Source organism: Odocoileus virginianus, chromosome 11 (assembly GCF_023699985.2).
Source record: "Odocoileus virginianus isolate 20LAN1187 ecotype Illinois chromosome 11, Ovbor_1.2, whole genome shotgun sequence".
In the NCBI taxonomy this organism is placed as follows: Eukaryota; Metazoa; Chordata; class Mammalia; order Artiodactyla; family Cervidae; genus Odocoileus; species Odocoileus virginianus.
Window position 1 is genome coordinate 37,667,968 of NC_069684.1, and position 15,589 is coordinate 37,683,556.

At 49.4% G+C, this 15,589-nt stretch overlaps 1 protein-coding gene across 1 annotated transcript in view; it reads left to right on the forward strand.

Annotated features, from left to right (window-relative positions):
* The window catches only part of TNFRSF8 (TNF receptor superfamily member 8), a 72,112-nt gene that overhangs the window by 44,778 nt on the left and 11,745 nt on the right, over nt 1-15,589 (forward strand). Inside the window, exons 9-12 of the mRNA XM_020902415.2 lie at nt 5,627-5,726; nt 6,013-6,158; nt 8,010-8,111; nt 8,244-8,297. Of these exons, the coding sequence (XP_020758074.2) occupies nt 5,627-5,726; nt 6,013-6,158; nt 8,010-8,111; nt 8,244-8,297 (402 nt within the window). The remainder of the gene's footprint in view (nt 1-5,626; nt 5,727-6,012; nt 6,159-8,009; nt 8,112-8,243; nt 8,298-15,589) is intronic.

Below are 15,589 nucleotides of genomic sequence, written 5' to 3' on the forward strand. Positions count from 1 at the left end.
CTCAGCACTATTCTTTTTAAATAAATATGAATGAGAAGTATATATCTTCAGACTTATAAGGAAAAACAGCAGTATGAAGGAAAATAACAAGATACACAAACAAGCAACAATGAACCCAGGAATGGGAGAGAAAATAATATGTGTCCACAGAAAAATTCGAGAAGTTACAACCACAGAGTGAGAACAAAAGGCAGTGAAGAAGGAACAGTAAGAAAGTAGACAAGAAATGACTTTCAGAAAGTGTGCTTGTTACCAATCTGTTGCCTCTCAGGCCCCAATTCACCTGTGAACACTTACTGTGCAATGAGATCGGCCTCTTCAAGCATTCCTTTCTCCTTGTGAGTGTGGTTCTAGTATATGACAGTAGAGGGCGCAAGAGGACCACTGCGGGAGAAAGGAGGTGTTTCCTGACTGCCTTTGCTTTTTCTTATTCTTGCTGGGGAGTCTGTTTCCAGGGCCTGTGGATGGGGACATCTCGTGGTGCCCTGACCCGGTCATCCTTCCAGAGTAGGCAGTCTCCTGGCGACCTCACAATGAGACTTAGATTGAAAGGACCTACCAAGAGCAAGGCAGGATGAATGAAGAGTACCCACATCTAGACATAACAGATGTACACGCATGCTCAGTTACATCCGACTCTTTGTGAGTCCATGGACTGTAGCCTGCCAGACTCCTTTATCCATGAGACTTTATAGGCGAGAATACTGGAGTGGGTTGTCATTTCCTTCTCCGGGGGATCTTCCCGACTCAGAGATAAAACCTGTGTCTCTTGAGTCTTCCTGCATTGACAGGCAGATGCTTTACCACTAGCGCCACTGGGGAAGCCTGACATAACAGATGTACCACCATTTATTTATCCACCCACCAGTTGATGGACATTTGGCTTGTTTCCAGTTTAGGGCTGCTATGAATAAAGCAGCTACAAATGTTCATGTATGGGGTTTTGTGTGGACATGCATTTTCATTTCATGGGTAAATACCTAGGAGAGGGATGCCTGGGTCACTGTGCTGGCCTACACAGAATGTCTTTGTGGGCCAGATCAAAGCTGGCCACCTGTGATCTGATCCAGCCACGTCTTTTTACGGGTGGAGGGAGCCATGCATAGAACCAGAGGTAGAGCTGGGACACAGAGATTCTGAATCACCCCAAGTACTCTCCACTGGACCACACCAGCTCCTTCCTAGTTGACCAGAGAATTTTTTTTTTTTTTTAGCTTAAATGCAATTATGTTTGAAAGTAGATTAAAAGTATTTTCAGGGAATTCCCTGGTGGTTCAGTAGTTCAGACTCAGTGCTTTCACTGAAGGGGCCCAAGTTCAATCCCTGGTCAGGGAATTAAGCCACACAGCATGGCAAAAACAAGAGAGGCATTTTCAGACATAAAAGGGCAGTCTGCTTCCCCTACAACCCCATGTATCCTTTCTTAGAAAGTTACTTGAAGATGTAAGCCACTTAAATGAGGGGCAAAAAAGAAAAGCCATGAAATCTAGAAAACGTGGTTCCATCCCAGGAGAGCAAAGAAGGGAAGTCCCAGAATGACGATGGTGCTAAAGACATGACAACATCTGGTTGAGCCTCATCAGAGCAGGAAAGTGAGGGGCTCCAGAGAATCGTCTGCAGGAATAGAAGTTAGAATGGCGGTCAATTTCATGAGTAGTGGAGTTGAACAACTTGAGGATATGGTGAAGGCACATTATTCTTTCATCAACAGAAAAGAGAAAGGCAACTGAAAACTCTAGGGAAAATAAAAAGCTGAAAAAAAACGTACAGCTCAAGTATGAAGATGAAAATTTCATCTAATTTTAAGCACTTTCTGGGTGTACAAGGAAAGATTCCATTTGACCTTGATGCTAAGACCGTTCTCCTTTAACTGGCCCAAGGATCAGGTGTTTGGATTTAAAGAGAAATATTTAAGTCTGATAAACAATTTATTTTTTTAAGTTTCTAAGTGGGTCTAAGAGCAGGCATGTTCCTTGCCCTCCCTCCCACCCCTGCTTTCCAAGTGAGTCTTTTCCAGAGAACACAGGCAGATTAAGTAGGGGCTAAATGATGTCTTCTGTTGACCTTCAGATCCAAAGGAGGAAAAAGGGGAAGAGTCAGTATCTCATGGAGGAAGGAGGAAGGTTACGGTGAGGTTATGGTAAATACATACAGAGAAGGGATGAGAGGCACCCAGGAGTGCTGGGCCCAATTTCTCTGCTTAGAGGAAGGACAGCATTTCTATTGCTGGATTCTGTCGCAGGTTGCCTTGAAGGGAGGCTGCCTTGAAGGGAGGTCAGAGGTTGCTAAATGGGTGGTGGTGTTGTTCAGTCAGTCGCTCAGCTGTGTCCAACTCTTTACAACCCCATGGACTGCAGCACACCAGGCTTTCCATTACCATCTCCCAGAGTTTGCTCAAACTCATGTCTTTTGAGTTGGTGATGCCATCCAACCATCTCATCTTCTGTCGCTCCCTTCTCCTCCTGCCTTCAATCTTTCCCAGCATCAGAGTCTTTTCCAGTGAGTCAACTCTTAGCATCAAGTGGCCAAACTATTGGAGCTTCAGCTTCAGCATCAGTCCTTCCAGTGAATATTCAGGACTGATTTCCTTTAGGATTAACTGGTTTGATCTCCTTGCCTTTCAAGGGACTCTCAAGAGTCTTCTCCAACACTACAGTTCGAAAGCCTCAATTCTTCAGCACTCAGCCTTCTTTATGATCCAACTCTCCCATCCATACACGACTACTGGAGAAACCATAGCTTTGACTAGTTGGACCTTTGTTGGCAAAGTGATGTCTCTGCTTTTTAATATGCTGTCTAGGTTTGTCATAACTTTTCTTCCAAGTAGCAAGCGTCTTTTAATTTCATGGCTGCAGTCACCAGCTGCAGTGATTTTGGAGCCCAAGAAAATAAAGTCTGTCACTGTTTCCATTGTTTCCTGGGTGTAGCTACAGTTAGTGTTCCTGAGCAAAAGAGCTCCCCCAGTCCTTTCCAAGTCAACTCTCACTGAATCCCCAGGACATCTCAAATACAAGTCAAAATTATCATAACAATTGCATTATTTTCCTCATAGCCCAAGGTCTCCAGGCTTCAAATAATTCAGGTAATAGTCTGAATAGTGACCACATGGAAAGACATAGCATCTTTTTTTTTTTAGTGTTTTTAATTTGCTTTTTCTTTAAAAAGAAATAGTTCTGTTTATTTTTGGCTGTGCTGGGTCTTTGTTGCTGCAAGGGCCTTTTCTCTGGTTGCGGTGTGTGGGCTTACTGCAGCGGCTTCCCTTGTTGCCGAGCACTGGCTCTAGGGCGCGTGGGCTTCAGTAGCTGTGACTCGAGGGTCGTAGAGCACAGGTTCAATAGTTATGGTGCTTGGGCTTATTTGCTTCACGGCATGTGGGATCCTCTGGATCAGGGATCCAACCCGTGTCTCCGCATTGGCAGGCAGATTCTTTACCACTGAGCTACTAGGGAAGTCCTCATTTGCTGATTTTTAATCGCTCTACAATATTGTGTTGGTTTCTGCCGTGAGTGTGTGTGTGTGTGTGTGTGTGTGTGTGTGTGTGAGAGTCACTCCGTCGTGTCCGACTCTTTGCAACCCCACGGACTGTAGCCCACCAGGCTCCTCCATCCACGGGATTTTCCAGGCAAGGATACTGGAGTGGGTTGCCATTTCCTTCTCCAGTGGATCTTCCTGACCCAGGGATCGAACCTGGGTCTCCAGCATTGCAGGCGGATGCTTTACCGTCTGAGCTACCAGGGAAGTTTCTGCCATGTATCAACATGAATTGGTCATATGGGTATGCCCCCTTCCTCTTGAACCTCCCTGCCACCTCCTGCTGTCTATGTGGAGACCTCCAAAAAGCAGAGGGTTCCTCAGGACCCTACTAATCCAAGAAGAAAATTAATCCTGGCCTTATTTTCTCTTTAAAATGTTAAAATCAGGAAAAATCTGAGAGGCATAATGAGAGCTTTTTATAAGAGAAGCATGGGCAGGTGGAGCGTTGGCTTTGTATCACTTAAGGGAAGGGGTGGCCACCCCCCCCACCCCAACCAGGAACATGGGGGCGGAGAGGGCTGTTAGCTGGGCTGGACCTACTTCAAATGTGGGCCATTTCCTTCTGCTCCAGTAAAGCAGTTAATCATGAACTAGTAAGAAAATGCTCAGTCCCCAGTAGGAGGCGGTGCAGTCTCATGAAAAGTGCTCCAGGCTGGAACTCAGGAGCCCTGATTTCTGGTTCGAGCTCTGGCTCTGTGGTTCTCTCCGCCTGTGAGAAGGGGTGGCTGGGTCAGATCAGAAGTGACTGTGCTTGAAGTGATCCTCAAAGGCATTCTGTCAGCACAGTAACACCGCCTTCCCCTTCCTAGGTACTCAAGTGAAATGAAAATATGTTTTTGCAAAGGCTTGTACACAAATACTCATGGCTGCCCAGGTGGTGCTAGTGGTAAAAAAAAAAATCTGCCTGCCAATGCAGGAAGCTTTAGAGATGTGGGTTCGATCCCTGGGTCAGGAAGATCCCCTGTAGAAGGGAATGGCAACCCACTCCAGTATTCTGGCCTGGAAATTAGTTTCTGTTACTCTAGATTAACTTTTTGGGGATATTTCCATGATATGTATTCTTTTGTGTCTGGCTTCTTTCACTGAGCTTCTGCAGTTCATCCATGCTGTAGCTGTATTAATACGCGTAGTCACTGCATGGTGTCCGACTCTTTGCCACCCCATGGACTGTAGCTTGCCAGACTCCTCTGTCCATGGGATTGTCTAGGGAAGAATACTGGAGTGGGGAGTCATTCTCTTCTCCAGGGGATCTTCCTTCCCCAGAGATGGAACCTGGGCCTCCTGCATTGCATGCAAATTCTTTACCGTCTGAGTTACCAGGGAAGCTCCCAGCTGTGTTAGTATTTCATTTCTTTTATTGCCATACAGTATTCCAGCACTCAGAGATACTACATTTTATGGGCACCGGGGTCATTCCTGCTTCTTTGATGACTATGAAGAACGCTGCTGTGACCCATCTCCTCCCTCCCATCTCTGGGGCTTCCCCACCTTTTGTTTCCTCTGCTTAGAAACTCCCGCTCCCACTCACATCCTAGCACCTCCCTCCTCAGGGAAGCCTCCCTAGTGAGACGAGATTGAGTCTGCTGTTACAGGGACCCCACCTGCCTTCGTGTGACACCGAGTCTATGAACCCCACCAGCCAGTTGGCCCCCAGGGGTACAAATCTTTTCTGTTTTGCTCACAGCTCTGTCCCAATTCCCAGCACGTAGTAGGTGCTCAGTTAAGAGTTGCTGCATGGAGGGAAGGGAGGAGAGAGGGAGGAAGCAAGGAGACAGCCAGGACACAGACTTGGGTCTGCCCGGCTGCTGTGTCCTTCCGGCCCCACGGTGCTGCCTCCCCGGAAGTCACCAGTCCTGATGCGTGAGGCTCTTTGGCACTGATTTTTTTTTTAATTTAATTTAAAAAGTTGAAGTATGGTTGATTTATAAGATATTGAATACTGCTCCTTGCTATACAGTAGGTCCCTGTTATTTATCTCTTTTATATTTAATAGTGTGTATATCTGTTAATCCCATTTCCCAGTTTATCCCTTCCTCCCTGCTTTTCCCTATGGTAACCATCCTTGCCATTGTTTCTAACCCACTCCCTGCAGGTATGGCTGAGACAGGCACCACCTCCCAGGCTGAGCCACATCCACCAGGGAGCCCTCCTGACTGCAGCACCAGCCTGGAGGACCGTGGGGCACCTGCCAGGTGACTCCTTGGCCCCCTCTCTCCACCGGCCCTGCCTGGTGGGGGGCGGGGCAAAGCTGGCTAGGGGTGGCAATGGGGCTTGTGCTGGATCTCTAGGCCAAGCCTGCAGGTCATTTTGGAGAATGTGAGTCTATGTCTGTGCTGGCACCATGGAAGGCCAGAAGGCCTAGAAACCCAGGCTCTGCCCTCAAAGTACCTGGCAGAGACTGTTGGCAGAGGAGCTGGGGTCTCAGATCTCTGTTTCCATCTCAATCGTCCGTCTTACCTCTGGCCTCTCTCTCTGCAGCCCTACCCCCTCCTTGGTCTCCCTGGCCGACTCCCTGACTGGTAAGGAGCATGGAGGGGGTGTCACCCACGCCTGGGAGGACATCCCAATCTCAACCAGTGCTCCCATCTCCTTCTCCTCCACGGGAAAGCCGGCTCTGGTTTCAGGTAATGATCACCCCCACGAAGCAGGGCCTTCCTCCCTGGGGACCACAGGAGGGAGGCTTCTCACTGTGCAACAGCATCACTTGGTGGGGGGAAAGAGTGGGGATTGGGAAGTCCTGGGAACAAAGTTGACCCCAGGTCTTTGGCTTCTTGATCTGGAGCTGTGTGGCTCTGTCACTTGCTAGGGATTATTCCTTGATTCTTCTGAGCAGGGATTTTATTCTCAGCTTCTTCTCCATGGCCCGTAATTGCTACTCACGAAATACTTGGCGACTTATCTCATAACCTTGACTGGGCTTCCCTGGTGGCTCAGTAGTAAAGAATCCTCCTGCAGTGCAGGAGATGCGGGTTCAATCCTTGGGTCAGGAAGATTTCCTGGAAAAGGAAATGACAACCCACTCCAGCATTCTTTCCTGGAAAATTCCATGAACAGAAGAGCCTGGCGGGCTACATACAGTCCATGGAGTCACAAGAGTCGAACAGGACTGAGTGACTAAACCACCACTACCTCATGATCTTGACTAGTTTCTTACTTCCTTTGAGCTTCAGCTTTCTCACCTTCTGACGTTTTAACAGCGTATACCGCAAAGGGTAGTAAGCAGAGAATGGTATTACAGGGGCGTTATCGGCTCCCGGAATGCGATTTTAAGGACTTGCAGTTCTAGTGTTGGACACTAGGCGACGGTAGTTCTCAGCCAGCGGCCCTCTGCGAGGCCTTGGATTTGGCAGTTTAGCAATTTAGAAAAGCAAATTACCAGCCTCTCCCAGCCTACTGAATCAGACTCTGCATTTTAACATGGTCCCCAGGAGATTCATAGGCACAGGAATGTCTGAGAAGCACTTATCTGGTACATGTTGCTATTGTTCGTTCGCTAAGTCATTCTTAGCAGGCAAGAATCCTGGAGTGGGTAGCCATTTCCTTCTCCAGAGGATCTTCCCCGACCCAGGGATGGAATCAGCGTCTCCTGCATTGGCAGGTGGATTCTTTATCACTGAGCCACCAGGGAAGCTATTGGGTGTGTGCTACTTTTTTAGCACCTAAACATGGATTTTAAAAAATAATAACTATATGTTGATTTTCATAAGTGACAAAGGGGCTAAAAAAAAAAAAAAAAAGAGGCAAGTTAAGTACTAAGAGATAATGAAATATATCCAGATAGTGGTTAATAGCGTGGGCTCTGGAGTCGCGCTGGCCTGGCCTGAGCTATGATTCCTACCCTCTGGGTGACTTTGGGGCTGTTAATCTTTGCAAACATCAGTTTCCCTCCATTGTAAAATGGGGATGGTCATGGTGCCCATGGCATAGGGCTGTTGACTCCTCATTCAAGGAGCACTTGCTGAGCGTGCTTATGTGCAGAGTAGATGCTGTGCCTGCCCTCGTGGAACTTCCAGTCTAGAGGGGGGGCCGGGAGTTGTGCCAGACTCCTAACTTCACCCTCTTGGTTGTTCTGCCTGCCAGGCGCCTGGGACTGGGCATCACACATGCTCTCCTCCCCAGTCCCCTGCTGTCATTCTGTTGGACCTCAATTCCCTCTTCATTCTGCCTCCTTGACCTCTCCGTTTCTCCCCCTCTAGAAACGGTTTGTGTATCCTTCAACTCTTTAGCTCCCCCATGGGCTTCCCAGAGCCAGATGAGGAAGGACAGGCGGGTGAGGGCTGGACCAGATAGCTATAGATAAGACCTGGGTTTCTGTTCTGGCTTGGGAAAAGAGCCGGTCTTGTCAGCAACAGTGGAGTCTGTGTCCAGAAGTAGGAAGCAGTCTGGAGTGAGGGCCGTCCTGTATGGTTGCCGTAGGGCCCCTGGCTGCCTACCAGGATGTCAGGGTGAGGATGCAGGGCACCTCTGTGTTCCAGGACCTGTGCTCTTCTGGGTGATTCTGATACTGGTGGTGGTCGTCAGCTTCAGCTCCTTCGTCCTGTGCCACCGGAGGGCCTGCAGGAAGTGGATTGGACAGAGTAAGTGCATGTATCCTGGGGCCATGGGAGGGCAGGGTGCCCTGTGCTAGCCTGGCCTGGGTGCTTTTCCCATCCTGCCCGCTGAGACTCTCTGAGGCTGACACCCCAGTCCTCCTTCTGCTGTTATTTCAGAGCTGCATCTGTGCTACCCAGTCCAGACCTTCCGGCCCACGCTGGAGCCTGTGGGTGAGTGTCCCGGGGTCCAAAAGGGCTGCGCGCGGCTACACTGCATCTCTGCACGGTGGGCCAGAACTCCCTTGGGGCTCCCTCTGTGTGGGGGGGTTCCCACAAGCTGCTCCTCCTTTCTGTGCAACCTCATATGTGATGGGAATATGATGTGGGTGGAAATTATGTGACATGTTCCCTTCAGCGTCAGATGCGGTCTGGGCACGAAGTTTCAAAAATTCAGCTTGTCCTTCATTCTCTTCTTGGCTGTGCCCTCAGGAGAGGCCTTCCCTTCTCTTCTCTCTGTCCCTCCTTCCCAGTCTCCTTGTCATTTCCCCCTCCCCTTCCCTCCTGCTGGTGCCCAGGGTGTAGGGGTTGGGGTGGGGGGAGCAGGCTAACAGGGCTAGAGTCCTGATTCTGCACTATGAGCTACATGACTTTGGGTGAATTACTGAATTCCTCTGTGTCTCAGTTTCCTCATCTGTACAAGTCACTCAGTTGTGTCCGACTCTTTGTGATCCTATGGACTGCCAGGCTCCTCTGTCCATGGGATTCTCCAGGAAAGAATGCTGGAATGGGTTGCCATAACCTCCCTCCAGGAGATCTTCCTGAACCAGGGATCAAACCCATGTCTCTTATGTCTCCTGCATTGGCAGGTGGGTTCTTTAGCACTAGCGCTACCTGGGAAGTGGGGTCTAATTCAGAGAGTGGATGTGTGGGTCTATTGTGATGGGGCCTGTTAAGTGCTGTGTGCAGTGTCTGCATGCAGTCAGCATTCGCAGATAGTGGCTTCTGTTTGCTGACAGCTCCCCTGTGTCTAGGGCCTTTTTTCTCGCCAGGAATCCAGGCCTTCCTGAATTCTCAGTTGATCTGAACTCTTCGCTCTGATCCCTGGCCAGCCTCCAGACCACCTCTTCCAGGCAGCCTTCCATGCCCCACCCATCCAGGCAGCAGACTCAGCTCTCACCTGGCAGGGGGCGGGAGGGGGGACCCCAGCCATCTTGTGCCAAGTATCTCCTCTCCCCTGGGCGACATCTTTCAAGGTAGTACAAGGTCCTCCTCAACATGCCACAAGCATTGATTGAGCACCTACTGTGTATGGGCCCTGACCACAGGGGAAGGGGCAAACACAAATGGTTTGAGCTTCCTTTCTGGTTTCAAGGCAGGGTCCTATGAGGGTCTCACAGACCCAGAAGCCCCATGGGAAATGGGTGATGCTCTTCATTTCATAATGAAGACGAGACCCAGGGCCACACTATCTGTGGTTGCCATCGCCAAACTCAGGAACTGGTCCTGGAGACGGCAAGTCTCACTGGCAGAGGTCTCAGTCCTTTACCCTCTTCCTCCCCACCCCACCCCCCGCCGTGGGTTGTCCACCACTCAGTGCCCAGCCTGACACCCAGCGGTCAACGCAGACCTCCTCGCCCCCCACGTCCCCAGGCCCCACGGAAAGCTTTGCCCTGGCCTGGCTTCTGACTTGGGCCCCCGAACCCAGTGCGTGAGGCGTGTTTTGGGTTTGATGAGTTTCACAAGCAGGTGCCTGTGTTCTCTTCGCAAGGGGGGTTTTTGTGTTTTGACAGTTTCAAGCCTTTTTCCATGAGCTGTCAGGCTCAGTGTCTCATTGAAACCCGCGTTTGCTTTCTTGACATTTTTCTAGTATTCGAGTTTCCATTGCTGTCAGTTTATTTTTTTCTTCAAACCTCCATGATAGCAGTTTTGTCGCACACATACAAAAAAAAGAGAGAGAGAGAGAAAAGACAAAAAGCACCTTCTCTTAAAAAGTCAGACCTACCAGGAACTGAGCCTGGGCCTCAGTGGCGTCCACCCTGTTTGGTGCCATTTCTGGCGCGCTGGCTTCCAGTGGGTCCTTGGGGGTCTGGTTCCCAGGGAAGGAGGTGATGCAGGGTGCAAGACGTGGGTGTGCTCAGCAGGGTGGATGCAGTGGGAGCTGGAGGGGTGCAGGAGTCCTTGTGCACTTGTCTGCCCCTTTGTGTATCCACTGTGCACCTCCTGGTGGCCCTGTGCTGGGTCCGGCAAGTGCCCTCCCAAGCTTTCTGACCAGCTCAAGCAGAGTGGGAATAATCTGGCCTCAGTCCTCCTGGTCTCAGAACTCCAGGGCTCGGGGAGCCCCTGGTGTGGTTAGCAGTGATCTGGACAGGTGCCTGTTTGATGCTCACCCCCACCCCTGAATGGATTTGACTTGGTGGCGTGCGTCCTCAGGGGCAGGCATCTCCATCAGTACACGTGTGTTCTCATCTTATTCCTCCCAGAGGCCTGTTATACCCATTTCTCAGATGAGAAAGCTGAGGCACGGGAAGAGGAAGAAGCTTGTCTAAGGCCACTTGGTTAATGAGCAGTACGGCCGACTGGGATTTTGTTGGTGGTGCTGGTTAGATTTTTGCATAAAGGATACCCTGGCACTGTTGACACCCGCCTGGGATCCTTTGCTGTGGGGATTGTCTTGTGTGTTACAGGATGCCAGGCAGTCCTGGTCTGTAGATCCACCAGATACTGGCAGCACTTCCCATCTGTGACAGCCAGCAATGTCTCCAGGTACTGCCACATGTGCCCTGGAGGGGAAACGTCTCTCCTGGTTGAAAAACACTGGGTGAAAGTCTTTTAACCCTTCATTTAGAAAGACACTGTCATCATTACTTTATCTGTTACTTCAGGCAGTTTTAAGTTGGAAACATTGCTTCGTTTGTTTTGAAACAACTTCAAACATACAGAAAAGTATGGTGAACCTATTTTTCCTGAACTATTTTGAGAGTAAGTTACTGACTTCATGCTTTTTCACCCCTGAATACCTGAGTGTGTATTTCACACAACCGCAGTGAAATCATCAACATCAGAGAATTCGCTTTGCTGTATCACCACCAACTAGTTCTCAGACCCCAGTCGAGTTTCTTCATGCATTGCTAACAGTACCTTGAATGCAGTCCAGCCTCCCCTGTTGCATTTGGCCACTGTGTCTTGTGTCCCCCTCTAGTCTGAGTTTCTCCCTCCCGGTCATGACCTTGCCATTTTGGAAGATTCCACCAGTGATCTGTGGCTGCCCCTCACCCCAGGTTTGCCTGACTCTGGAGTGAGGTATCCACCCCATCCCCACCCCCCGCCAGGTTTCCCTTTGTCTCTTCCCCCCCATGTTCACCATAAGCCCTGGATTAGCGTGGTGTCTGCCAGCCTTCTCCAGCATGCAGTCCTGTTTCCTCTGTGGTCATTGCTAAGGTGAGGGGAGGTACTCTGAGGCTCTGTGAGTAACTGGTGCGTCATCAGCCTTTCCTCCGTTTCTGTATGTTTGTCTGTCTGGATGTGTGATTCCTTTCTTACTCTACCGTTGTTGTTGCTTAATTTGGTGTTCAAATTGTCCCAGATGATGCCAGTGAGGGCTCCTTCAAGCTGGCTCCTGTGTCCTTTTGGTTCTATCTTTCTGTGTTTGGAGCTCATCTCTTTTTTAAATCTTTTTTTTTTTTTAATTGAAGGAATTTTTTTTTTTTCCTTTTTTTTTGGCTGGGCCATGCAGTTTGTGGGATCTTAGTTCTCTGAACAAGGATCAAACCCCAGCCCTTGGCAGTCGGAGTGCTGAGTCCCAACCGCTGGACCGCCAGGGGGTTCCCTGGAGCACTCCATTACCATGTTCCCAGTTTAGCTTGTAATAACTCCCTGCCCCTTCCTGGATTGGAACCTAAGGCTGCCTGTTGCCAAACTGCTTCCTTGGGTCTGTTCCACTTCCCACAGCAGCCAGAACCCCAGGCCAGAGAGGGGATGGAACTGACAGCAGAGAGCAACAGGGATGGAAAGGATGGATAACTTGGGTGTCAGAACCCACGAGCTTGGGTTGAGCAGCCCTCAAATCAGCTCTGGGAAACCAAGCACTTCTCTTTGGGGACGGAGGGGGCTGCCGATGCCCAGTTTGTCACTGGATTTGTGTCCTGGGACGCTGGACACATTTGTGAGAAGATTGCGATGATTCCAAAAAAGCAAGGTTACCAATGAATGAAGACAGGGAACTGAAGCAAAATTTTTGAGAGAAAAAGCACTTACAAAATCTGACCTCTACAGTTGGCACCGTTCATTCTGGGTCTTTTAAAGAACATAGGCAGGTTGTAACACGACTGTAGGCTGAGGTTGATACCATCTGGATTCTGCCTTTTCACCTTGACATTATTTTATGCTGGTTTCTGAGAGACAGTATTGAAAGCTGGCTTTCTTTTTGGTGTGATGGACTGTCAAGCCACGGGAGTATCCTGGGGCCCCCTAGGTGCTAGGGAGCATTCTAGCCACCTTCCTTTTTGTTTTTTTTTTCCTTCTCTTTTAAATGTTTTAATTTAAAAAGTCTAAACAGACTTCATTTTAAAGAAAAGTTTTAGACTTACAGAAAATTTGAGAAGTTAGTGGAAATATAGCCCACACCCAATTTCCTCTATTATAAACATCTTATTCTACTGCAGTACATTTGTCACAATAAAAGCAATACTGGTACACTACTATTATCTGAAGCCCACACTCTGTTCAGATCTACTTAGCTTTGCCTAACATGCTTCTACTGCTCCAGGATCCCACCTAGGATCCCACTTTAGATTTGTGCATTAGGCTCCTCTGGCCTCTGACAGTTTCTGGCGTTCCTATCTTTTGATGACCTTGGCAGTTTTGAAGAGTGCTGGTCAGTTAAGTTACAGAGGAATCAGTCTAGGGTCTTTGTCCTGATTAGATTGGAGTCGTGGGTTTGGAGGAGGAAGACCATATGAGTTCAGTGTCATTTTCATCACAACCTATCAAGAGTATGTGCTCTCAAATTAAAACTTGAAAACAATTATTTTTTGATTTAGTAAACGGGATAGACCTCCAGTGTCCCTAGCCACAAGGGACTAGTTCCACCGAGAAGTAAACAGTGGGGACTCAATTTTGAAGACTTTTGGGGAAAGGGAAAATTGGCTTTCTGTTAACTGACAAAATGTCCCAGTGGGACTCTGTTTATGTTGAAATGTGTTATGTTTTGTATGTACACATATGTGGACCAGGGGGCTTCCCTGAGGGCTAAGATGATAAAGAACCCACCTGCAATGCGGGAGACCTGGGTTCCATCCCTGGGTCGGGAAGATCCCCTGGAGAAGGGAATGTCCACCCACTCCAGTGCTGTTGCCTACAGAATTCCATGGACAGAGGAGTCTGGTGGACTGGGCTGTATAGTCCATGTGGTCACAAAGAGATGGACATGACTGAGTGACTAATATTTTCACATTTTCATATATGGACCAGAGTCTCTGCTGAGTTTATAAATTAAGAAATGATGGCTGATGAAATCTTGATTTTTATTAACTTATCCCAATAAAGCCCACATAAGCTCAAAAAAAAATGAGAGAGAGAGAATATGCTCTCAACATTATTGATTCCTGGGCACCTTCTCTTCTGAGATCTCATTTAATCTTCATAAAAACCCACTGAAGGGGCATGATCTTGCCCCTTTTCCAAACGAAAGAACTAAGACTGGGAGAGGTGAAGGATGGTGCTGGGGTTGCACGGCTAGGCAGGCCTCCGATGCAGGACTACTAAGCTGCTTCCTTGTTCGGCATCTGGCTCGTTTTCAGTTTTTTGCGTATTGTAGGCTCCACTGCTATGCACAGCCTGGTTACTTTCCTTCCAGTTATTTCCTGAGGGTGTGTCCCGGAAGAGGGATTACTAAGTCAAAGTGTGTGAAGGTTTCACTGCCACATGGTTCTTGAGAAAGAGGGAAGCAGTTAACAGGGCATGAGCAGCTGTGTTCCTGTTTACCCACATCCTCTCCAGGACTGCGTTTTATCATTTTTGTTTATTGTCTTGTTACTTTGTCACATACTTTCTCCCCTCAATGACTGGCTGCCAAATGACAGTTAGCTGTTTGCAGAACTCAAAAATCACTCTCAAAGGATAAAAATTTGGCTTCTCTGACTTCATTTAAAAGAATGTGCCTCAGGCCAGACAACATTTCTCAAAATGCTGGCTCGCGCACTGGACAGTGGCCACCTCGTGGGAGAGAGCCACGAGCCTCCTAAGGTGACTGCTCTGCTGGGATCAGCAGTTCCCAGATTTGTTTGTTAACTCAGTAATCAACCATTGTGTCATTTTACACATATGTTTCTCTTGACCATGATTCTGGTCCATTTCCCCTTTAGACACTTTACTTGCGGATGGTCATTTAAAATGGACATGGAAGATTGTCCCCCAGAGTGACCTGGTGTCTACACAGCAGGTTCAAATTGCCCATTGTGTTGTTTTATTGTGGCTGGTTGGCCCCCAGTGTGCATTTCTGCTAGGATTTGAGGAGGCTGCTTCCCCAGAGCAGCTGAGGTCAGACAGAGGTCCAGAGGTGACTCAGCTGGCTGGCCTCTTCATATGCGAGCTCTCTGGCCAGGCGTCCACACCTAAAGGCAACAAAAGTCAAGACCCTGTAGGTGGTCCCCTTGGGAGTGTAAGGGGCCGTGTGCTCCCAGAGCACTCAGCGCCTGGGAGCTGACTCACCCTGGTGTAAACATGTCTCCGGGTACCACCTCTAGCTTTTCCAGTTGGCCATCTGGTTGTGGTTAAAGGTCAACATATACTTGGCCTTGACCTGACGCCCTGTTTAATTCAAGAGAAGTTGGAGAGGAGGGGGGGTTTAGGGTGAGAAGTTGAAGGTTGTGCCCTGAGGATCACTGTGGCCCAAGCCCACCAGGCATGTCCCAAGCTCACACTATCGGAAGTGTGATGACCGGTGAGACTGGTCACGTGGGCTCTTTCGGGCACATGTGATAGAAGGCCGAATTCGCACTGGCTGGAGCCTAAAGGGCTCTGTGGCCATCTGGCTTTAGGCTTGTCTGACACAGGGGCTCAGAAAGGATCCTCAGGACCCACCACCCTCTCTCTATCACCATGAGATCCTCCCGTGTGGGTTGAGTTTCACATGTTGCTCTGGGGGGCTCTGGCCTCTTCTGCCCCTGGTGGCAGCAGCCACAGACCAGCTTCTGACCCTGCCAGAGCCTCTTCGGCTTCAGCTGGGGTGCGCGCTGGTCCTGAACCACTCTTACGCATGTGTGGGAGTGGGTGGATGGGGTCCGGAGTGCTGAGGGGCTTGGTGGCTGGGAGAGAGATGACTGTCCTGTTCTCTGGCTGTCCGGGAAGTGAGGCCCTGTGCCCCGGGCCTGAAACCCATCCACTGTTCTCTAGAGTGAGGTCCGAGGAAGGACCAGCTTCCACCCTGGGGGCAGTGGAGGGGGCACTTGCCCGCAGTGGGGTGGGGCAGGGCCAGGCAGCTGCCAGATGCCCCTTGGTGAAGTGACTGCTCTTTTTCTCCTTGC